Here is a 24,223-nt window from a genome sequence, read left to right as displayed (position 1 = left end):
AAAATCATCAAGACTTATCATAACCACACTCACTAAAACCAAAAACAAAGAATCCTGAGATCAGCTTGAGAAAAACGAAAAGCCCGGTACAAAGGGGAAACAATGGGACTAAGCTCTGATTACTCAGCAGAAACCATGAAGGCAAGAAGGCAATGGGATGTCATATACAAAATTTTGAAATAAAAATCTGCCAACCGAGAATAATATATCATGCAAAACTCTCGCTCAAATATGATGGCAAGAGTAGGACATTTCCAGATAAACAGAAATTAAGGAAATATGTAAAAACCAAGCCAAAGTTACAAGAATTATTGAAGGAAGTCCTTCAGTTAGAGAACCAACAACATTCAGGAAAAACCTGAACCTGGTACATAAGACAGCATCAGCCAGATACCAACCTAGGTAATGAACGCTCAAGGATAAAATAAAACTACAAGATTTACAACAGGGAACTAGAGAGGTCAGTCTGTAAATGACAACAATGTGAGAACAATAAAAGAGGGAATAAATGGTGTAGGTATAGAACTTTCAAATGGAGAGGAAGTCAAGGCAATATGAAGTAATAAAAGACTGGCTTAAACTTAGGAAGATGGGGTGAATTTCAAGGTAAACACCAAGGTTAACAAACCCATTCATCAAAATGAAGAAAAACAAAGTCTCAGTAAACACAAAATCTACACAAATGAAGGAAACAAAAAACCTACAAACAAAAGGAATTCAGCATAGCAGAGTAAGAGGAACAGAGAAAACATCAGCACCACAAAAAAAAAGGCACTACAAAATGACAGCAATAGACTAACACCTATCAATCAATAATACACAATATAAACGGCTTAAATGCACCCATGAAGAGACAGTGACAGAATGTATTAAAAAAAAAATAGGATCTATTAATATGCTCTCTACAAAGACACACCTTAGAAACAAAGAAATCGAAGGTTGGAAAAAAAATCAACAGCAACCAGAAGGAATAGGAGTGGGAATAGTAATCTCAGATAAAATAGACCTTAAGACAAAATCCACCATAAAAGACAAGGAAGGACATTTTATAATGATTAAAGGGACAGTCCACCATGGGAACATGATAGATATCTACGCACCCGACGACAGGGGTCCAAAATACGTAAGACAAACTCTGATAGCACTGAAAAGAGAAATTGACAGTTCCACAATAATAGTAGGAGACATTGACACACCACTCTTGGTAAAGGACAGAACATCTAGAAAGAAGCTCAACAAAGATACAGAAGATCTAAACAACACAACCAACTTGATCTCGTAAACGTACATAGAACACTCGACCAACAGCAGCAAAGTACACATTCTTTTCGAACACTCATGGGACAGTCTCCAGAATAGACCACACCTTAGGCCACAAAGCAACTCTCAACAAAATCCAGAATATTGAGATAATACAAAGCATTTACCTCCATTAAAGTGGAAATTAATAACAGGAAGAGCAGGAAAAAAATCAGATACATGAAACTGAATAACATCCTGTTTAAAAACCACTGGGTAATAGAAGAAATCAGAGGGAATAAAAAAAACTCCTAGAATCAAGTGAGAATGAAAACACGTCATACTAAAACCTTTGGGACACGCAAAGGCAGTGCTCAGAGGTTAGTTTAGGGCAATAGATGCCCACATCACAAAAGAAGAAAGGGACAAAATGACAACATTGGCTACACAACTCAAACAAATAGAAAGAGAACAACAAAAGAAGCACACAGTGGCAAGAAGAAAAGAAATAATAACGGTAAGAGCAGAAGTAAATGAAATAGAGAATAGAAAAACAGTAGAAAGATTCAGCAGAACCAAACGTTGGTTCTTTGAAAGGATCAATAAAATTGACAAACCACTGGCCAAGTTGACAAAAGAAAAACAGAACGATGCAAATAACTGAAATAAGAAATGAAATGGGGGACATTACAGCAGAGCCAACTGAAATAGAAAGGATCGTAACAGAGTACTATTAAAAACAGTGTTTGGAAACCCTGGTGGTGTAGTGGTTAAGAGTTCGCCTGCTAACCAAAAGGTCGGTGGTTCGAGTCCACCAAGCACTCCTTGGAAACCCTATGGGGCCATTCTACTCTGTCCTATAGGGTTGCTGTGAGTCAGAATTGACTCGACAGCAGTGGGTTTGGTTTTAATGGTTTTATTAAAAACTGTACTCCAACAAATTTGAAAACCTAGAAGAAATGGACAAATCCTAGAAACATACTACCTACCCAAACTAATAAACTGAGGTAAAAAATCTGAATAGACCTATAACGAGAGAAGTGATTGAAAGGGTAATAAAAAAAAAAAAAAAAAACTCCCAACAAAAAAAAAAAGCTCTGGCCCAGATGGCTTCACTCGAGAATTCTACCAAACATTCAGAGAAGAGCTTGCACCAGTACTACTCAAACTATTTCAGGACGTAGAAAAGGAAGGGATACTTCCAAATTCATTCTATGAAGCCAGCATAAACCTGATACCAAAACCAGGCAAAGCCACTGTAAAAAAAAGAAAATTACAGACCAATATTTTTCTAGAATATAAATGCAAAAATTCTCAACAAAATTCTAGCCAATGGAATTCAGCATCCTAACAATACCATGACCAAGTAGTATTCATACCAAGTATGCAAGGATGGTTCAATATTAGAAAATCAGTCAACGTAATCTACCATATAAACAAAATAATCACATGATCATCTCAATCAATGCAGAAAAGGCATCGATAACATCCAACACCCATTCCTAATAAAAACTCTCAATAAAATAAATATAGAAGGGAAATTCCTCAATGTAACAAAAGCAACGGCCAACATCATTCTTAATGGAGAGAGGCTGAAAACATTCCCCCTGAGAACAGGAACAAGACAAGGATGTGCTTTATCACCACTCCTATTTAACTCTCTCCTGGAAGTCCTAGCTGGAGCAATAAGGTGAGAAAAAGAAATAAAGGACATCCAAATTAGTAAGGAAAAAGTAAAACTATCCTTGTTTGCAGATGATACGGTACTATACAGAGAGAACCCAAAGGACTGCCCAAGAAAACTGGAACTAATAGATTCAGCAGAGTAGCAGGATACAAGATCAGCATACTAAAATCAGTAGGATTCCTATACACCAGTAAAGAGAACTGCGAAAAGGAAATCAGGAAAGCAATACCATTTATAATAGCCCCTGAAAAAAATAAAATACTTAGGAATAAATCTAACCAGGGTTGTAAAAGGCCTATACAAAGAAAGCAGAACACTATTGCAAGAAACCAAATGAGACCTACATAAATGAAAAAACATACCATGCACATAGATAGGTACACTCAATGTTGTGAAAATGTTAATTCTACACAAAACAATCTCAGTGGCAGTGGGTGGACCCAAAACAATCTACAAATACAATGCAATCCCAATCCAAGTACCAAGAGTATTCTTTAACAAGATGGAAAAACTAATCATTAACTTTATATGGAAAGGAAAGAGGGCCCAGATAAGTAAAGCACTATTGTAGAAGAAGCATAAAGTAGGAGGATTCGCACTACCTGACCTCAGAACCTACTGTACAGCTACAGTAATCAAAACAGCCTGGTACTGGTACAAAGACAGACACATTGACCAATGGAACAGAATTGAGAACCCAGATGTAAATCGATCTACCTATGGTCACTTGATCTTTGACAAAGGCCCAAAGTCCGTTAAATGGGTAAAAGAGAGTCTTTTTAACAAATGATGCTGGCAAAACTGGCTGTCCATCTGTAAAAAAGTGAGACAGGACCCATACCTCACACCATATACAAAAACTAATTCAGAATGGATCAAAGACCTAAATATAAAACCAAAAACTCTAAAGATCATAGAAGAAAAAACAGGGCCAATACTAGAGGCTTTAATACACAGCATAAATATGATACAAACAATAACTGTTAATAAACTAACACCAGAAGATAAGCTAGATAACTGGAAGCTTCTAAAAATTAAACACTGATGTTCATCAAAATACTTTCCTAAAAAAGTAAAAAGACAACCTACAGACTGGGAGAAAATTTTTGGCTATGACAGATCCGACGAAGATCTAATCTCTAAAATCTGTAGGAAAATCCAACACCTCTACTACAAAAAGACAAATAATCCATGGGCAAAGGATATGAACAAATGAACAGACACTTCACCAAAGAAGATATTCAGGCAGCTAACAGACACATGAGGAAATGCTCACGATTACTAGGGATTTGAGAAATACAAATCAAAACTACGATGAGATACTATCTCACCTCATCGTTACTGGCATGAATTAAAAAAACAGAAAATAACAGATGTTAGAGAAGTTTCCAGGAGATTGGAACTCTCTAGCACTTCTGGTGGGAATGTAAAATGGTACAACCATTTTGGAAAATGATGTGGCACTTCCCCAAAAAGCTAGAAATAGAAATACCATATGATCCTGCAATCCCACTCCTAGGAATATATCCTAGAGAAATAAGAACTGTCATAGGAATAGATAGATGCATGCCCCATGTTCATTGCAGCATTATTCACAATAGCAAAAAGATGGAAACAGTGTAAGTGCCCATCAGCAGATGAGTGGATAAACAAACCAAGGTATATAAACACAGTGGAATACTATGCAACAATAAAGAACGATGATGAATCTGGAGGGCATTATGCTAAGTGAAATAAGCCAATCACAAAAGGACAAATACCGTTTGAGACCACTATTATGAAAACTCATGAAAAGGCTGACACGCAGAAAGAAACAATCTTTGATGGTTTCTAGGGACAGGAGGGGTGGGGATGGAAAAACACTAACGAGACAATGGATAAGTGGTAACTTCGGTGAAGGGTAAGACAGTACACAATACTGGCACAGTTTGACTAGGACAAAGTCATGGAGGCTTAATAGATCCATGCAGATACCCTGAGGGACCGAATTACTAGGCTGAGGGCCGGGGACCATGGTCTTGGGGGACATCTAGCTCAGTTGGCATAATATAGTTTATAAAGAAAATGCTCTACGTCCTACTTTGGTGAGTGGTGTCTGGGGTCTTAAAAGCTTGTGAGTGGCCATCTAAGATAATCTACTGTTTCCACTCCATCTGGACCAAGGCAGAATGAAGAACACCAAAGACAAAGAATAGTTCAAAGGACTAATGGACCACAATTACCACAGCCTTCACCAGACAGAGTACAGCACAACTAGATCGTGCCTGGCTACTTCCACAGACTGCTATGACAGGGATCACAATAGAGGATCCTGGACAGAGAAGAATGTAGAACACAATTCAAACTCACAGAAAAAGACCAGACTTACTGGTCTGACAAAGACTGGAGAAACCTGAGAGTATGGCCCCTGGATACCTTTTTAACTCAGCCCTGAAGTCACTCCTGAGTTTCACCCTTCAGCAGAAGATTAGACAGGCCCGTAAAATAAAATGAGGCTAAATGAGCACACTGGCCCAGGTGCAAGGACAGGAAGGCAGAAGGGGACAGGAAAGCTGGTAAAGGGGAACCCAAATTTGAGAAGTGGAGAGTGCTTACATGTTGTGGGGATGGCAGCCAATGTCATAAAACAATATATGTATTAATTGTTTAATGAGAAACTAATTTGCCCTGTAAACCTGCTAAAGTACAATTTAAAAAAAGACTTTATCATTTCTTAGATGATTTTTTGTTCTTTCCTAAGTGCTCTTTAATTTTTATTAAATTATATAAATTAGATGTAATATGTGCACTCTTCCTCTGATTTTAAAGATTGGACAACACTGGTAGATTGATGTGAAAGTATAGTATTTGGACTTCAACTATTAAAGGTGGTTGAACTGTTTCATAAATTCTCAATTTAGGGAATCATATGTCATCATTATCTGAATACTGAAATAAAAGTAATTGTTTAACTTTAGATGGCTTCAATATAAAGATTACTCATGTTTTAATGTGCTTCTTTTTTTTTTTTTTTTTTTTCTGTTTAATAGGCTTTCAAAGATATGCTGTATTCAGCTCAGGACCAGGCACCTTCTGTGGAAGGTAAGATGCATTTGCCCCTACGTTCAGTCACATAATATCTCTTTCTGGGAAAGATATTTTAAACTGTAAGGTATAAAACTAATTTGATAACCTTCCCTATTACATAGATATTTTTGCTTTTGATAATATATATTGTGATTATTTTATACTTTGATCAAAATTTTTCTTTTGTCTAGCTCATATTTACCCTATGATGGATCTCTTACAATAAATACCCTTTTGTCACCTTAGGACCGTGAATCCAGATATTGGCTTAGAGTCAAGGTTCTAATCTGTGTCATGCATCCTCTCTTTCTTCCAATATATTTTTATATCTATCTGCCTGTCTGTCTGTCTATCTGTTCGCTTGTCTGTCCATCCATCCATCCATTTATCTGTTCTTCAGTGAATTCTTAGTTCTTAATAAGTCTGGGCAACACAGTTTTTCCTTTTTATCTGTAGACATGACATAATGCCTTTAGAGTGGAACTAGTTAGTAGAGCATGTTTACTCTGGTTGTGTGTGTATATGTTTATACAAGCATGTGTATGTATGCATGTGCACAGTTTGGCAGTCATAAAATGACTGACTTGATGGCAGTGGTTACCTCCTCAATTGTCTTTATTGATCCTTCCTTTTCTGTTACCTCAACTTCTGCTCACCAGTTCATTTTTTATGGGTTTAACTTTTGGTAAGTTAAAGTTGTAGGAGTTCTCATGTTAGTAAATAATTAGAAGCTTAATTCAACAGCTATTTCTTAAGTTAATGTTCCTTGTGTGGCTGGATATTCTTTTAAAATTTCACATCAGGTTTTCTCAGGAGAGAGGAATGAAAAATATAAGCCAGGAATATTCTATATAGTGTATAGTGATTATATATTTATGAAACACCAAACTAGGTTTGTAATTAAAAGTATCATTCTCTCTAGTGACGTAGAAATACTTGTCTTTCATCTCTAACCGTTTTGAATTCAAAATATGCTTCCTCCCAATGTCCAAGAATTTTGTCCCTTTCCTTTTTTGACCAGGGTATTAACACTTTGATATTAATTGGTTTTATAATGTGATTGAATTTTGGACTGTAATATATTTAATTCTCTAATATTTAATCCTAGGACACTTAAGATTTATCAAAATGTTTAATTCTTTATTAGGTTAATCATTTCTTATTTTATGTGTTCTGAAGAGTACCTCCTCAAAATAATTTAAGAATGTAAGAAAAATGAGATTACATACAATTTAAACTGATTTCCTGCTGTGTGTAACTTGCCTGAATATTGGTTCTTTTAATTTTATTCTCAAGGTGGGACTACTTATCTTTAATTTTTTCTTTTTCTTTTGAGTTTTACCATCTGGTTTATAACAAAGACAGTCTGAGATACTTTGAAAGTTATGGTAATCTCTAGTCATCCACTACATGCTGGTGCATGTTCCTTGTAATTTTTTTCATTCTCTTTCTGCTATTACTGGAGAAAAACTGAATTCTTTGTTTGTTAGTTTCAATTTAGTGATTTTACTTCAGAGTCTTATTAAAATTGAATCCTTTGAAACATGCTAAAAATGACAAATAAGAGCTTTTTGTTTATCTCATTGCCCAGAAATATGAACTTTTTTGGACTCTATTGTAGAGGGTGGTCATGCAGGAGCACGTGCTGCTTTCATATGGGAAATATTCTGCACTTGTTCTTTCTTTCTGTAGTTGTGTAAACAGACCACAAGGCTATGTAGTTTTGTCTTGTTAAACGTGAATTTTTCTCTTTTGAATCATTGGAGAATTGAAGGTGTTGGAAAGTGGCTTAAGGAGATATTATTCTATGTGTATTGATATTAGAAAAAAATATTAAAGGGCTTGTAATTGTGTCTCATTTGCATTGTGGTTCTGTGTTAATTTGCTGTCTTTTGTATGGTGCTAGATTTAAATGGTAAGGATATCTCTATTCCTTTATGTTTGCTAAAAGATTTATTGAATTTGTATTTCTTGGCTTTTGTTAACAGTTATCTATAAAATAATATAGCATGTACAGATTTATCAACGAAGTCCAAGATAGGATTTTTAACTTTTAACATGTTACAAAGAAAAAAAAAACTGTTACATAGACCTAGATTAGTTTTTTGAATGCTGTCTTTCTCTCTTTTCCTTCTCCATTTTTCTTATGCCTTAAGTTTTAGTAGACATAAAATCTTTGGTGCCAAAGGGCAACTTTCTTTCTCATCTTAAAACTTGAGTATACCATAAATTGTTGTTATTAGTTGCTGTCGAGTCAATTCTGACTCCTGGTGACTCCCTGTGTGTGGAGTAGAACCGTTCCATAGGGTTTTCAAGGCTGTGACCTTTCGGAAGCAAATTGTCAAGTCTGTCTGCCAAGGAGCCTCTGAGTGGGTTCGAGCCACCAACCTTTTGGCTAGTAGTGGTGAGCTTAACTTTGTGCCACCCAGGGAATCTGGCTGCACATTAAATTCACCTGAGAGTCATTTTTATAAATACTGTTATTTGGTCCTCATCTCAGACCACAAAAATAGAATTTGGAAGTGGAGCCCAGGCATTGGTATTTTTATAATCTCCCTAAACATAATCTCCCTAGATGATTCTAATATATAGCCAAAGTCAGAATCCCTGCCATAAATTTTAATTAAATAATTTTAGATCATTATGGTTAATGCTATCCTTCTTTTGCGTAATAATTAGCCAGTAGGTTTACAGGCTTCTTAAATTTATTGATAGTTTCGTTATCTTATTAACATGGAAACCAGTTGCCCCTCGAGTTGATTCTGACTCACGGCAACCTGATCTGTGTTGGAGTAGAACTGTGTTTCATAGGGTGTTCAATGGCTGGTTTTTTAAAATTAGATCACCAGTCCTCTCTTCTGAGCAGGGCTTCCTGAAGTGATTTGGTCAGGTTTGAACCCCTGCTGAGAATGTGTATTTCCACATATACTGACCCAGAATCCACATTTTAACAAGACCCACAGGTGATTCTTAATGTATAATAACTTTTGAGAACCACCGCTCTACTAGTGGTTCTTAGAATTGGTCACTAACCAACAGCATTAGCTTTGCCTGGAAACTTGTTAGACATGCAGAGGTTCAAACTGGAATGAACTGGTTCAAAGCCCTGCTTCTGAGGCACCTCTGGGTAGATTTGAGCCTCCAACTAGGGACTCTTATTAATACAAGGGAATATTTTTTTCCTATGTATAGTATCTCCTGCTGCCCGCTGCTGTCGAGTCAATTCCGACTCATAGTGACCCTATAGGACAGAGTAAAACTGCCCCATAGTTTCCAAGGAGCGCCTGGTGGATTCCAACTGCCGACCTCTTGGTTAGCAGCCGTAGCACTTAACCTCTATGCCACCAGGGTTTCCATGTATAGTAGCTAGAGGACATTTATTTAAAAAATGTGTATTCAACTTAATTTAGATAATAGCTGTATTATTCTTTAAATATGTTAAATGGCTATAACTTCATAATTACAATTTAAAAACATTTTTATTGATGTGTTACTTAAGATGGTTTGTAATAAAGTAGCTTTCTCATATTTCTCCACTTTTGTTAAAGGGGGAATGGATTTACAATTACATTGAAAGGTGACTTGAAGTGGATTCTTTAAAAGTTAAGTGGTTTACAATACAGGAAAAGTCAACACAACTGGACTAAACTAAAAGCAAAGAAGTTTCCTGAATAAACTGAATGCTTCGAAGGCCAGCGTATCAGGAGTGGGGGTTTGGGGACCATGGTTTCAGGGGACATCTAAGTCTATTGGCATAATAAAATCTATTAAAAAAACATTTTGCATCCCACTTTGGAGAGTGGCATCTGGGGTCATAAATGCTAGCAAATGGCCATCTAAGATCCATCAATTGTTCTCAGCCCATCTGGAGCTAAGGGGAACGAAGAACACCAAAGACACAAGGTAATTTTGAGCCCAAGAGACAGAAAGGGCCTCATAGACCAGAGACTCCATCAGCCTGAGACCAGAAGAACTAGATAGTGGCCCGCTACAACCAGTGACTGCCCTGACAGGGAGTACAGCAGAGAACCCGTGAGGGAGCAGGAGAGCAGTGGGATGCAGACCTCAAATTCTTGTAAAAAGACTAGACTTAATGGTCTGACTGAGACTAGAAGGACCCCAGAGGTCAAGGTCCCCAGACCTTCTGTTAGCCCAAGACAATAACCATTCCCAAAGCCAACTCTTCAGACAGGGATTGGACTGGGCTATGGGATAGAAAATGATACTGGTAAAGAGTAAGCTCCTTAGATCAAGTAGACACATGAGACTATGTGGGCAGCTCCTGTCTGGAGAGGAGATGAGAGGGCAGAGGGGTCAGAAGCTGGCCGAATGGACACGAAAATAAGAAAGTGGAGGGGAGGAGCGTGCTGTTTCATTAGAGGGAGAGCAGCTAGGAATGTACAGCTAGGTGTATATAAATTTTTATATGAGAGACTGACTTGATTTGTAAACTTTGACTGAAAGCACAATAAAAATTAAAAACAAACAAACAAACTGGTTTGTTAGATAAAAGGCACAGTATTTGAAAGTTTTTGTTGATAAGAAGTTGACCTCAGGCACTGTTATTTTACACCAGTAACTTAATTTCTTCTAATTTAGTAGGACATTTCAGGATAGTGTCTTTACTCTTCATTGATAAATTGGGCTTTTTCCGTTTGAAAGTAAAATAATTTCAATATATTGAGAAACCCAGGAGTGTCTACACTAAAGTTGCTTTTTATTAATCACATTCAGATTCATGGCTATTATGTTTCATTTATCCTTTGAGAGTGAATTTCTGTATCAGTTATTCATTGCACACAGGATCTTTATTTTATTTTAAAAAATGTCTTATAATTATTACTAGGAAGTATGCATATTCTGAAATAATGTATATAAGAATGCTTAAAGACTTATTCTTAGGCATTTCTTATCAGTTTGTATCTACTGTCTTTTGGCATATGTCATTACCTACTCTCCTGTGTAATCTCTGTTAGTTTTGTGTAACCGTTTACATTTGGAAATATTATTTGACTGAGAAGGTGACACATTTTTATGTTAGAGATTATATAGTATATCTTCTAAATAATGGTTTAAATAATTAAACATTTTACTATTTGTTATCCTTTTCTACAGAGATACTCTTGTACAGACAGTGTAAGTACATAGCAAGTGTGTTAAGTGTACTAAAGTGACCAGAATTGTGGATTTTTTTTAATGTGGAGGGGTGAGAACACACTTAGAGTCAAGCTCTTATGGAACAATGTTGTAGTTTTGAGAGATTTTTGGAAAATGATGCTAAAAACCTTTGAACCACGTTATATTTTTGCAATTCTTGGTATCAATGAGGATATTACCTCTTGGTATTTGGAAGAGATTAAATTAAGCTGCAAACTAGAGTTTCCCCATTAGTGAATCAGTCACACCTTAATAATTAGAATTGTTCTGAGGTAAGACAATTTATTGTAGGTATGAAAACAGAACTCTTAACTGTAGTACCTGTTTGATACCAGAAATGTCAAATTTTCAGTGGTAGAAAATATAAATTGATCTAGTTTTCTCCTTTACACTTTTTTGTTATTGTTTTTAAATCTGGTTCCTCAGTTACTTTATGGAATTAATCTACTTGGGTAAATGTTTATCTTTTTGGGGAAACTTCTTGCCCTCCACCCTCAGGATACTTTTGAAACTAGATATAATTTATACACTGGGATTAATTAATCCATTTTAGTTTTTAATCTGAATTAATTTCAAGTAAAACTTCCAACTTCATTTGCCTTCTGCTTTTTAAAACTGTAGTGTAATCTTTTGTTTAGGAGCATTAACGTTTTCCACTCTGTGGTAGAAAAATATGAGATTCTGACAGTCTACCTAGGTCATGGAATTAAAAAAATCATAGACATTTCTTCTAATTGAAAGGAATGTTAAAAATCATTTTCCCTAATGATTATTTTAGATATGTGCAGTCTGAGACCAAGAGATGTGAGGTGACTTGCTTAAGGTTTCATGGCTCAATAATGATAATCAGTATTATGATAACAAAAGGGAATGTCAGAGGGTAAACCAATATTGAAACATAAAAAGACTTTTTTTTTTAAATATTGACTTTGCGTTTTTCTGCAAATGATATCCTTGAATAAAATTTTAAATTGGGACATTTCCTTGAGTCTCTGTATTTCCAAAAGATTTAGGAAGCATTTCTTACTTTGAGTAACTCCTGGACTGTTTACCTTGTTAGGAGAAAAGCCTGTAAAGCAGTAAATCTCCCTCTACTGATTTTTTTTTATTAACCCACATAGTTCCCAGAAGTATTGAGCAAAGTTTGTAATATTAGATATATTAGATAACAGTAGTTATAGAATTTAGAAAAGAGGAATATGAATATAAAATAGTGAGATAAATTCAATACATTGAAGAGATACCATAAGGATCCTGGAACAGAGAAAGAACGTTAGGTAAATACTGAGAAATCTGAGTAAGTTGTGGACTTTAGTTAATAATAACGCATCAATACTTGCTTATTAATTGTGACGAATATACTATACTAAGTTTTTTTTTTAAGGTAAGAGGTTAATAATAGGAGAAACTGGGTGGGGAGTATATAGGAACTCTGTACTTTCTGTAACTTTTCTGTTAATCTAAAACTATTCTAAAATAAATAAATAAACACCAAAAGGATTTGTACAATTAACCAGAAGCTAATTGTAAATTCAACTCTGACGTTTCTGGAGTACAGAGCATGATTAAATTCAAAATCCACATAAAGTAAATTAACACCAGCTCCTGGGAAAAACGTCAGTGTTTACTAAACATGAGATTTGAGAGAAATTCTTCCTTTGGTCCCTCCTGAAGATTATTTTGTTCCATGTGGAGATTGGTATCCCCAACAATTTTACGAAAAGCACAGAAGTCAGTTTCATAAAACTGCTTCTTCTAACACAAGGGCATAATGTAAAAACGACTGTTGTGACTTATAAGACCCTAATTAATTTGGCCCTGTCTGTGTTCAGGACCTGACCTTCTACCTTTTCTATCCATGTTGGCCAAGCTCCAGTCACACTGCCTTTCTTTCAGTACCTAAATTAGGCCAGATTTGCTCTTGAATTAGGTAGGGCCTTTGCGCTTTGTCTCTAGTAAGAATCTTTAGATCACTCCATGGCTCTGTCCTTCAGAAGTTCTTCTGAATACTTAGTCCTAGTAGGCACTAAGTCATTTTGTGTTACGTTGCCTTATTCTGTTTCTCTTTGCCTAGCTTTTTTTTTTTATTGAGTAATTCTCTCTCCCTCTGGAATATTTACTGAACACATCAATGAATAGTAGTAAAAATGAATTCTTTTTCTTTAGTCTCCCTTGAAGCCAAAGTACTACTGTACTTTTGTTACTGCAAATTGCAGATTCAAGCCGCCTGCCACAAAGCCAATACTGAGACAGGAGGAGGTAAGCGGTAAGAAGGCTTTATTGAATACTGGTATTTAAGAGACAAAAACCCAGTGCCCTCATAGAGTTTCCAAGGAGGGCCTGGCGAATTCGAACTGCCAACCCTTTGGTTAGCAGACGTAGCACTTAACCACTACGCCACCAGGGTTTCCATTTAAGAGACCCACCCACTGACAGAGGGGGTTAAATTGCTCCCAAATTCTGTCTACCCTAAAGGGTTGACAGGAAGGTTTTATATGGGAAAGATCAGGGTTACCTAATGTTTTGAGCACTTAGTCCACAGATGGTCTTACACATCACAAAACAAGTACAAAAACTCTTTATTAAACTAAAGATAAACGTGTCAGGCATCTGGACTCTAATCAGCATATTTGTAACAGGCTGAAAAAATCTCCTAAGAATCTCTCGGCTAGTGGAGCTGTTTTGCCAAGTACACTGTGGCTGAGATAGGGAGCAAGAAAGCCTTCCTGTCGGTTTGCAGGCCGAAGGCCATTTCTCAAGAGAACAAAGAAGGAAGAAAAGAGACCAAGGCCACAAGAGCTGAGATAGCTCCGAACCCCTTTGGAAGAGACCGGTGCAGCTGATGGAAGTAAAAAATGTTTAGAGATTACTTAGAGCATCACTATGGCGTTAGTCATGTCAAGCTCTCAATCACCTATTTTGAATAGGGGAAAACATGTTGTAAGGTATTAGGGTGTTTGTTATGTTTAAGAGTAGAACAAGCTGCTCAGCTATATTTTGAACAGAGCCTGCACCATTTTCCAAGGACTAGAGATTAATCACGGCTTATGTATATATATTTTTATACAGGTATACTAAAACAAATGAGAAAATATATTCTCTCTCTAATAACCCAAAACCCAGTGCCGTCAAATCAATTCCGACTCACAGCGGTCCTATGGGACAGAGTAATATTAAACACTAAAGAAAGTGCATTTTCGCTACTTCACTTTTATGAGAAAAGGCGTAAATTAACCCAGCTTGCTTCTGCATTTTTTGTTGTTGTTGTTGTTATGGTGTTTTGTTTTTTAATTTTTCTAATCTATCACTTTTAGATACAGAATGTTTACCTGCTGGCTAGATGGGTAAGCATGTAATTTGTTGTTTTTTACAATACTCACGCTGTAATTTCTTAGAGGTGGCACGTGTAACATTTCTTTAAAATGTGTGGAGAAGCAGATGATAGGAGATCCTGGTTTTAAAGGTTTTACATTTCTGTGGCTTTGTGTTGTTTTGATGCCAGGCATCGAGTTACTTTTGATTGCTATTTTGTAAGCTATTGAGAAACTGAGTGTTTATGCTTTGCAAGACACTTGACCATTTTTTTTTCCTATTTAGTATGCCTCCTTTCAAAGAGATACGAGATAGGTATAGATTAGAAAGATCATTTATGAATTGTTGGTGAATTTTTTTATACATGTATACTCAGTGGAGTAAAAAAATATATATATTTTTTATATACTCAGTGGAGTATATTTTCTAGTTTATTTGAATTAAAACAAAGACTTTCTGATGGTTTGTTTTCCTTTCGCATTTTACTTTTCATGTTATAATGCATTCATTTTGATGAGAAGTATGCATAGTTAATGTTAGCTTAATATGTTAGCTTAATGCAGCTATCTGACTTTCAGAAATTGAATGAATAGATGTAGTTAAGGACATAAGTCGCTGACCACCTCTATGCTATTCTGTTTTTCTCTCCTTTCTTCTTTAATCTACCCCCACTTCAATTTTGTGAACAGGTTTCGTTGGCCCAATTTTGCCTAGGTTCCCTCTGCTTATTCCACTTGCTTAGCATATGTGTTACAGTCTCCCCAAGCTCCTTAGAATTCAGCTCTTAGTGGCACTGAAGATGAAAGTATGTCTGTAAATTATTCATTCTGATTATATGCTTGAGTGGACAAGGCCCACTTCAGGCATCTTCATCCACCTCACCTCTGTCCCCTGGATCTTTGTTGTTTTAACAGATGTGAGCTTGCTTTTTTGTTCTGGAGCATAGAAGACTGAACTGTATTTCTAAAATTCATGAAGTAGTTTTTGCATGTGTAGGATTACTGTCAAATCTGTGCACTCATATTACTTTTCTCATGTGATTTGTAATTTGTATCTTCCCTCCCCCTACTTTTCCATTTTGTTACCCTGCATCATTATATGTAAAAAATATTTATATGACTTTTCTCATCTAGAAATAAAACCATTTGATATTTATAGTAAAGAGAGCTATATCTAATTTGCTACACTTTCAAATGGGCAGTGTTAAGACAGTAGCTTTTCTAAGTTCCATATTTTCTGTTAGTATGTTGTCAGTATGGGCTCTTTTATTGTCTATTTAAAAAAATTCTTCTATTGGAAGTAGGTTAATGTTGCAGAGGAGCCCGGGTTAAGAGCTGCGGCTGCTAACCAGAAGGTTGGCAGTTTGAATCCACCAGCTACTCCTTGGAAACCCTACGGGGCAGTTCTACTCTGTCCTATATTGTTGCTATGAGTTGGAATTGACTCAGCGGCAATAGGTTTGGCTTGGTTTGGGTTTAATGTCACAGAAGATCATGCCAGTGACTAGTAATGAGCTTAACTCCAAAAAATGAAACCGTAGATTTATTTGTGGCACTGCAACCTTGTTTTGTTTTTCGTGCTTTAGGTGAAAGTTTACAGTGCAAATTAGTTTCTCGTTCAACAATTCGTACACAGATTGTTTTGTGACGTTGGTTGCAATCCCCGCAGTGTGTCAGCACTCTTCCCCTTTCCACCTTGGGTTCCCCATTTTCATTTGTCCAGTTTTCCTGTCCCTTCCTGCCTTCTTGTCTTTGCTTTTGTACAAGTGTTGCCCATTTAGTCTCGTATACTTGATTGATTTAAGAAGCACGTTCCTCATGTGTATTATTTTTCCTTTCATAGGCTTGTCTAATCTCTGGCTGAAGGGTGAATTTAGGAGTGGCTTCAGTTCTTTTTTTTTTTTTCAGTTCAGTTCTGAGTTAGAAGGGTGTCTGGGACATAGTCTCGGGGCTCCTCCACTGTCTATCAGACCAGTTATCCTGATCTTTTTTGTGAATTTGAAATTTTGTTCTGTGTTTTTCTCCTGCTCTATCTGCAACCTTGTTTTGAGAGCTATAAAGAAATATAGATGGCTAAGCATTAGAAGTTGAGACAATGGCTAAGACAACAGAATAATTGTCATCTTTTAAAAAATAACATATTGTTTGTTAACTTCGTGGTTGTTATTGTTAGTTGCCATTCAGTTGGCTTTGACTGATGGCAACCTTATGTATAACAGAACAAAATGTAGTCCAGTCCTGTGCCATCCTCAGTGATTAATGTGTTTGAGCCCATTGTTACAGCCGCTGTATAAATTCATCTCATTGTGGGTCACCCTCTTTTTTGCTGACCCCCTCTACTTTACCAGGCATGGTGTCCTTCTCCAGCGAAAGGATGGCGAGTAAGTGAAAGGATGAAAACACTAAGTGATATTTAAAGCCATGGTATAGGGTCGTGGAAACCCTGGTGGCGTAGAGCTACTGCTGCTAACCAAAAGGTCAGCAGTTCGAATCCACCAGGTGCTCCTTGGAAATCCTACGGGACAATTCTCCTCTGTCCTGTAGGGTCGCTGTGAGTTGGAATCAACTCGATGGCAGTGGGTTTAGTTAATGGGGTTGTTTGTTAACGATGTGCCTTTACGTTGGAAAAGGATTGCATATTCATTTGAAAATTTCTAGGAAATAAGTATTATCACCTTCAGATATAGACTTGTATTTTTAAACAAGCCACCAACCTCAATCTAGTTCACTGGTCGGTAGGAAAGATATGCTTCTGTGTAGTAAATAACATTACTCTTGGGGTTGAAGAAATACTTTCCTTTAACAGAAAGAGAGTTAGACATAATTTGGTACCCGTTGCTACAACATTAGGTGAAGATACAAATAGGCAGTAAAATTATATTATAAAAATAAATAGAACTTTGAGTAGCATATATGTAGGAAGCTGGAAGAATTAAAGAATTAACCCTTTATGACATTACAAAATACCTAAAATATCTTAAGTGTTTAAAATTTTCCCTCACTTTTATAAATCACTAACGTATAAAGTCACTGTGTCAATTACCACAAAGCACTTTCTTTTTAAAGTAGTAAGTTTGAGGGAAAGCCATGAAGTGGAGAAAGGATAATTGTAAAACATTAAGTCATTAAACATAAAAGCTCTGGGAATTATTGGTGTAGACTCTACACTGTAGAGGAAAGGATAGCATACCAGATGAATGAATCTGTCAGTTTCAGATGGAATTTCCTGAACAGCTATTAGAAAGCTGGAACAATTGTTAAAGCTTAAAGTTGGCAGAGTTTAAAGTAAGGGAAATTCCTCTTTATGTTCTTCTGATTTCCTTTAGGCAGGGCCACCTTAGGTGTTTAGTGGAAGAACAAAAATGAGAAACATTAGAAAGAAGCATTAGAAGCTATGATCAGAGAGTAGAGGTTTTCCAGCCCTGGGTATATATCATTGAATAAAAGGAACAAAAATCCCTTCTCTCAAAATGGAAAAGATACCCAAAAAATCATTTAGAGTAGCAACTTCGTTCTTTTGCACATGGCGATTCAGTTGTCCCAGCATCTGTTGAAAAGTCTGTTCTTTCCCCATTGAATGAACTTGACACCCTTGTAAAAAATCAATTGGCCACAGATGTATGAGTTTTTTTTTTTTTTTTTTTTGGACTGTCAATTTTATTCTGTTGTTCTATATGTCTAGGCTTTTACCAGTACCTTACTGTTTTGATTACTGTAGCTTTGTGTCACTGGTTTCTAGAAAATGACCTTTGGAATTTCTGTAGCAGTCAAGGTGTCGTCGTTTTTCTAAAACAAACAGGCAGTGCTTAAACACACAAATAAGTAGGGGCCACACAGGCCCCATGCTGGCGACAGGCCTCAGGAAGGGAGGGGGAGCATGATGCAGTCAGTCATGCATATACATTGAGATCCCAAAGACTAAGGGACTCTGGACCTTAGAGCTTTCTTTTTGGGGGGCTTCCTGAATTGGTGAAAACATCCTTGCATGGGAGAGGGTGGCACGTTGCTGGAGACAGTGGAAACCTTGTGCTGGGACCTCTCCCAGACCTTGCCTAATGTGTCTGTTCACATGTATCCTTTCTGTTATAATAAGTAGGTAACTGTAAAAAAATAGGTAGTAGTCTCCATAAATTTTGTGCGCCGTTATAGAGAATTAACGAACCTACCAGGAGTAGTGAAATCCAGCAGGGCCCGGAGTCTGCCTATTTGGCAGTTGATTAGAAGGACAAAGTACTAACTTTGGAAACCCAGTTCTGGGTGGCTCCTGGTCAGAGAAAGGCTGCACAGTCAGTCAGTGAAGAAGCATAGAGTCCTTCTAGCTGTGACTTTTCCCCAGGGGGCCAGAGAGAGAGAGAGAGAGAAGCTGGCTGAAGTAGACTCCTGACTTAACACTGGTGCTTGATGGCCTGGCTTTGGGTGGCTCAGGATAGCTGGGGATGAACTCTGACCAAACTTTGAGTGGTTAGGGTCAGAGAGGAAATCCCATGGAAGTGGCTGGTGATGAGGAATGGAAATGTGGGACGGTGAAGCCTGGGTCCGCTTCCAGGTGGGAATTGGATTCATGGTAATTTTGATCATGCAGTTAGCGATAAAGATGGGATTAGCCCACGTTTCCACTTTTGTAGTGCAGTTGGTGGCATACTATATAATACAGTTTGATATGAATTGTGAGTCCTCCTACTTTACTCTTTTGTTTTTAAGATTGTTGTAGCTATTCAGGGTCCATTGCAATTCCATATAAATTTGAGGCATGACTTCTCCATTTCTGCAAAAAGGCTGTTGGAATTTTGATAGGAATTGCATTGAATCTGTAGATTGCTTTGGGTAGTATTGACATCTTAACAATATTGTCTTCTAATTTAAGAGCATGAAATGTCTTTCTGTTTTTTTCTTCCAGCAGTGTTTTATATTTTCCAATGTACAAGTATTCACCTCCCTGGTTAAATTTATTCTTGGGTATTTTATTATTTTAAAGCTATTATAATAGAATTGTTTTCTTAATTTTCTTTTTGGATTGTTCATTGAAGTGTACTTTTTTTTTTAATATCATTAAATATCTGGTCAGGGTTTACATTTCCCTAATTGTTTTATACTTTTTTTTTTTTTTTAAGGTTTATTAGTTTGAATGTTGCCCTAAGTAAGACCCATCATACAATACATTGATTGAGTGATAGATCTTTTAATTCACCATCAATTGATAGCTGCACCATCCTGTACAGTGGCCACTAGCCATATATAGCTGTATCTTTATTTTGGTAAAAATATATGTAACGAAACATACCACCATCTCAACTGTTTCTACATGTATAATTCAGTGACATTGATTACATTCTTCTAGTCATACAACCATTCTCCCTATTCCTTTTCCAGTCATTCCACCACCATTAACATTGAATGTCCCCTAAGCAAAACCTGCCCTATCCGTAACTGCTAATATTTGGTCTCTGTGTTTGCATATTTCATGTAAGTGAGATCATACATTACTTGTTCTTTTGCGGTTGACTTATTTCACTCAGCATGATGTTTTCAAGTGTCCTGCATCAGGACTTCATTTCTCTTTATGGCTGAGTAGTATCCTATTGTGTGTATACCACATTTTGTTCATCAATTCATCTGTTGATGGACAGGTTGTTTCTACCTTTTGCCTATTGTGAAAAGTGCTGCAGTGAACACTGGTGTACAGGTTTCTGTGTGCGTTCCACCTTCACTGCTTCTGAGTATATACCTAGGATTGGGATTGCTGGGTCATATGGTCGCTCTGTATTCAACTTTTTGAGGAACCACCAACCTTTTCTACAGTAACGGCACCATTTTACATTTGCACCAGCATTGATTAAGGGTTCCAGTTTCTCCACAACCTTGCTAACACCTTCTGTTCTCCATTTTTTTGATCATTGCCATTCTAATAAGGGTGAGGTGGTATCTCATTGTAGTTTTGATTTGCATCTAAGCCTAATAAGTTGGAATCGAGTAGACGGCGCTGGTTTTTTTTTTTTTTTTTTTTTTAAGGCTAATGAGGAAACCCTGGTAGCGTAGTGGTTAAGTGCTACGGCTGCTAACCAGAAGGTCAGCAGTTCGAATCTGCCATACGCTCCTTGGAAACTCTACGGGGCAGTTCTACTCTGTCCTATAGGGTTGCTATGAGTCGGAATCGACTCGACAGTGATGAGTTTGGTTTGGTAATGCTAATGTTGTTGATCATCTTTTCATTTGCTTTTTGGCCTGAGTATCCTACTTGGTGAAATGTCTCTTCAAGTCCTTTGCACATTTTTTGATTGGGTTATTTGTCTTTTTGTTAGCTATTTAAGTTTAAATTGATTAAAATTAAATATTTGGGTCATCAGTCACACCACATACTAAGTGCTCCTTAGCTACATATAGCTAGTTACTATAGTATTGGAAGCGCAGACGTAGATCATTTCTCTCATCACAAAAAGTTGTATCGGTCAGCAGTACTCTCTTGGTTTCGCTTCCGACTCTTCTTTTTCTTGCATTGTCTCTTTCTTATCCTTTAAACAATTTTATTGTTATTGTTGTTGTAGTTCTTACTGTTACTACTATTTGGTGGAAGAAACTGACTTGTTTGTCTTTTGTCTCCCACAGTCTTGGTTTTGCCGATCGCACCTCTGTGGTATACCTTACCATGGCCTCTTCCCTCTATATTTCCTGTAAATTTGTAGTTAGATTTAGAGGCTTAATCCAATTCATATTAAATGTTACATATATTTTTTTTTTTCCCCAAGAATACTGTATAGGCTCAGAATTAAACTATTCTCAAAGCCAGCTCTCCTGACAAAGATTAGACTGGACTATAAAACAATACTTGTGAAGAGTGTGCTTCTCATCAAGTAGATACACAAGACTAAATGGGCAGCTCCTGTCTGGAGGTGAGATGAGAAGGCAGAAGGGAATAGGAGCTGTTGGATGAACGTGGGAAATCTGGGGTGGAAAGGGGAAATATGCTGTCACATTATAGGAATAGCAACTAGGGTCACATAACAATATGTGTATAAATTGCTGTATGAGAAACTAACTTGATCTGTAAACTTTCATCTAAAGCACACACGGACACTATATATATATATATATATATATATATATATATATATATAAAGAATTCTTTATAGGTAGTGTTATTGTGTATTTCCATCAGGAATGTATATGTATAATATCAGATTGTTTCTCTCTTTGTATTTTCCTAGCAATGATGATCACAGCCTAGGCCTAGCTCCATTAATTCATTAAGGTTTACAAAATGGTGATATTTTAATCATTCCTTCTTCCAGAAAGTAAAACTTCCCTTCATCAGTTATTTGGTTCAGGTTGCATAGGGTAGGTTCAGATTGTATAGGAAAGGTGGGATGAATGCTTAATTCTTTCCCATTATTTGGAGTCTTGGTGGCCTAGTGGTTAAGAGCTCAGGCTGCTAACAAAAAGGTCAGCAGTTCGAATCCACTGGCTGCTTCTTGAAAACCCTAGGGGGCAGTTCTACTCTGTCCTGTAGGGTCACTATAAGTTGGAATCGACTCTATAGCAGTGGGTTTGGGTGTTTCCCTTTATTTACCAGTTTTCAAAATAAGTTGGTTCTCTAATATTCTGCAGGGTGATCAGTGAAATGTTTGCTTTTTTAAAATGTCTTCATGAATTCATACATTTAAACGTATTTGGTGTGTTTTAGTCCAGTGTAGTTTTTATCCTTATTAATAATCAAATTATCTCAACTTTGGCCAGTGGAAGCCTCTTCTAGTAGTTTCTTCACTTCTTTTGATTTGACAAGGAACCCTCGTGGGGCAGTGGTTAAGCACTCAGCTGCTAATTGAAAGGTTGGTGTTTCAAACCCACCAGCCCACTCCGTTGGAGAAAGATGTGACAGTTTGCTTCCATAAAGATTTACAGCCTTGGAAACCGTACGGGACGGTTCTGCTCTGTCCTGTAGGGTCGCCATGAGTCGGAATCGACTCGACGGTAATGGGTTGGGTTTTATACGACCTTATTAATCTTTTATAGCTTCTTTTCTTTTTGATATAACAAGCTCTTCTATGCTCATCTTACGTATTTCCTGACTTTCCAGCTATTTTTTCAAAGAGTTTTGGTTCTTTTAATGATAACAAAGCAGGCTGAATTCCTTTAGAAGCCATATACTGGGCACCACTTTAGAGGTGTCATTACTACTGGCTTAGTTGTTATTTTAAACTTCCCTTTCCAGTGGGCAGAAATACATATATACTCACACATCCATGCATACACATATTCTTACAAATACATACATGTATATATATGTTTTTAAGATAAAATCCCACATTCTTTAAAAGCTTCGTTTCTTAGTGAACTTTGGATTTGAAAACGTATGTGCACTCTACCTGAAAAGGTGAACTGTGATGATTCTTATAATACCCTTAGACGTGGCAACCACAAATACAGCTCTTTGAGATGAGAGTGTTATGGGTAGGGAATTTACCTATGGTGATTAAATTTTCATTTTCTTCCTTGAAGGTTGAGAGACGAAACATAGTTTATCACCTGGGAGACTGAATGCCAATTTGTGGTTTCTAATGAGAAGTTGACCAGTATGTGCTTGTTACAAAAGGTGCAGTCAGTGAGATTGGAAAAAGGGAAATTGAATTTATATTGGAAGGAGGCCTGGTGGTGCAGTGATGCTTGGCTGCTGACCGAAAAGTCAAAGGTTCTAACCTATCAGCCACTCTGTGGGAGAAAGATGAGACAGTCTGCATGCGTAAATATTACAGCCATGGGAAACCCTATGGGAGCAGTTCCACTGTGTCCTGTAGGGTCGCTGTGAGTTTGAATCAACAGGTTTTTTGTTGTTATCGCATGCAATTAATTTTGTATATATACCTGAGGCACATGGATCTAATTTGAGGCAGAAATATCTATACTTTGAATCAAGGCATTGCAAATCCAGTGTAATTAAATATATTTAAGAATTCTGTTACACAATTGCCGTGCAGTTCCAAAAAGAATCTTTTGGTCATTACAATAAGAAAATGAAAATTGCTAATTTTATGTATTCCTTTTGAAAAGGACAGACCAGAATAAGGTGATTTGTATTGTAAGGTTTATTGTTTATTTTTATAATCATATAATTTTCTTTATGAGATCTCTGTTATCTTAATATAGCACTGTGTTGTTATCTTTCTAAAAGACTGCAGTTGATTTCCACTTAAGAAAAAATACGTTTCACTCTTGACATGGTAAGTAAATAAATTAGGATATTTGCAGTACAGAGGGATTTTTACCAGTACATTTGCAGAAATACATTTCCTTTTTGATTCTTACTTGCCTTCAGATTTAAGATTTGTAATTTTGCAGAATCAACAAAAATAACCATCAGAATAGAATTTTTCTTGTTTTGATAGTATAGGCAGTCCCCAGATTACAAACAAGATCCGTTCCTGACTGTGTCTTTAAGCCGAATTTGTAGTTACATTGGAACAGGTGCATATAGTTCTTATTTGGCCTTACTTTAGTCAAAAGGAGCCGTGGTGGTGCAGGGGCTACGTGTTTGGCTGCTAACCAAAAGATTGGCATTTCAAATCCACCAGCCACTCCTTGGAAACCCTGTGGGGCAGTACTACTCTCTCCTGTAAGGTCACTATGAGTCGAAGAAATCCACTAGATGGCAATGGGGTTTTTAGTGCAAGAAAAGGCTGAAGCCTTTTCAGTGATTTGAAAGCTGCATGTACCAGCAAGTGAAGGTGATTGTGATGAAAAATTTGTTGTGAGTAGGGGTTGGTTCATTCGT

The 24,223-nt window shown here is 36.8% G+C and overlaps 1 protein-coding gene across 1 annotated transcript in view; it reads left to right on the top strand.

Annotated features, from left to right (window-relative positions):
• XPR1 (xenotropic and polytropic retrovirus receptor 1) overlaps window positions 1–24,223 on the top strand; it is a 270,301-nt gene that overhangs the window by 48,638 nt on the left and 197,440 nt on the right. Inside the window, exon 2 of the mRNA XM_003410859.4 lies at window positions 5,956–6,007. Coding sequence (XP_003410907.1) covers window positions 5,956–6,007 — 52 coding nt within the window. The remainder of the gene's footprint in view (window positions 1–5,955; window positions 6,008–24,223) is intronic.

Source organism: Loxodonta africana, chromosome 25, assembly GCF_030014295.1.
Source record: "Loxodonta africana isolate mLoxAfr1 chromosome 25, mLoxAfr1.hap2, whole genome shotgun sequence".
Lineage (NCBI taxonomy): Eukaryota > Metazoa > Chordata > Mammalia > Proboscidea > Elephantidae > Loxodonta > Loxodonta africana.
Note: the sequence above shows the minus strand (reverse complement) of the source record. Positions and strands in the feature narration are given on the sequence as shown.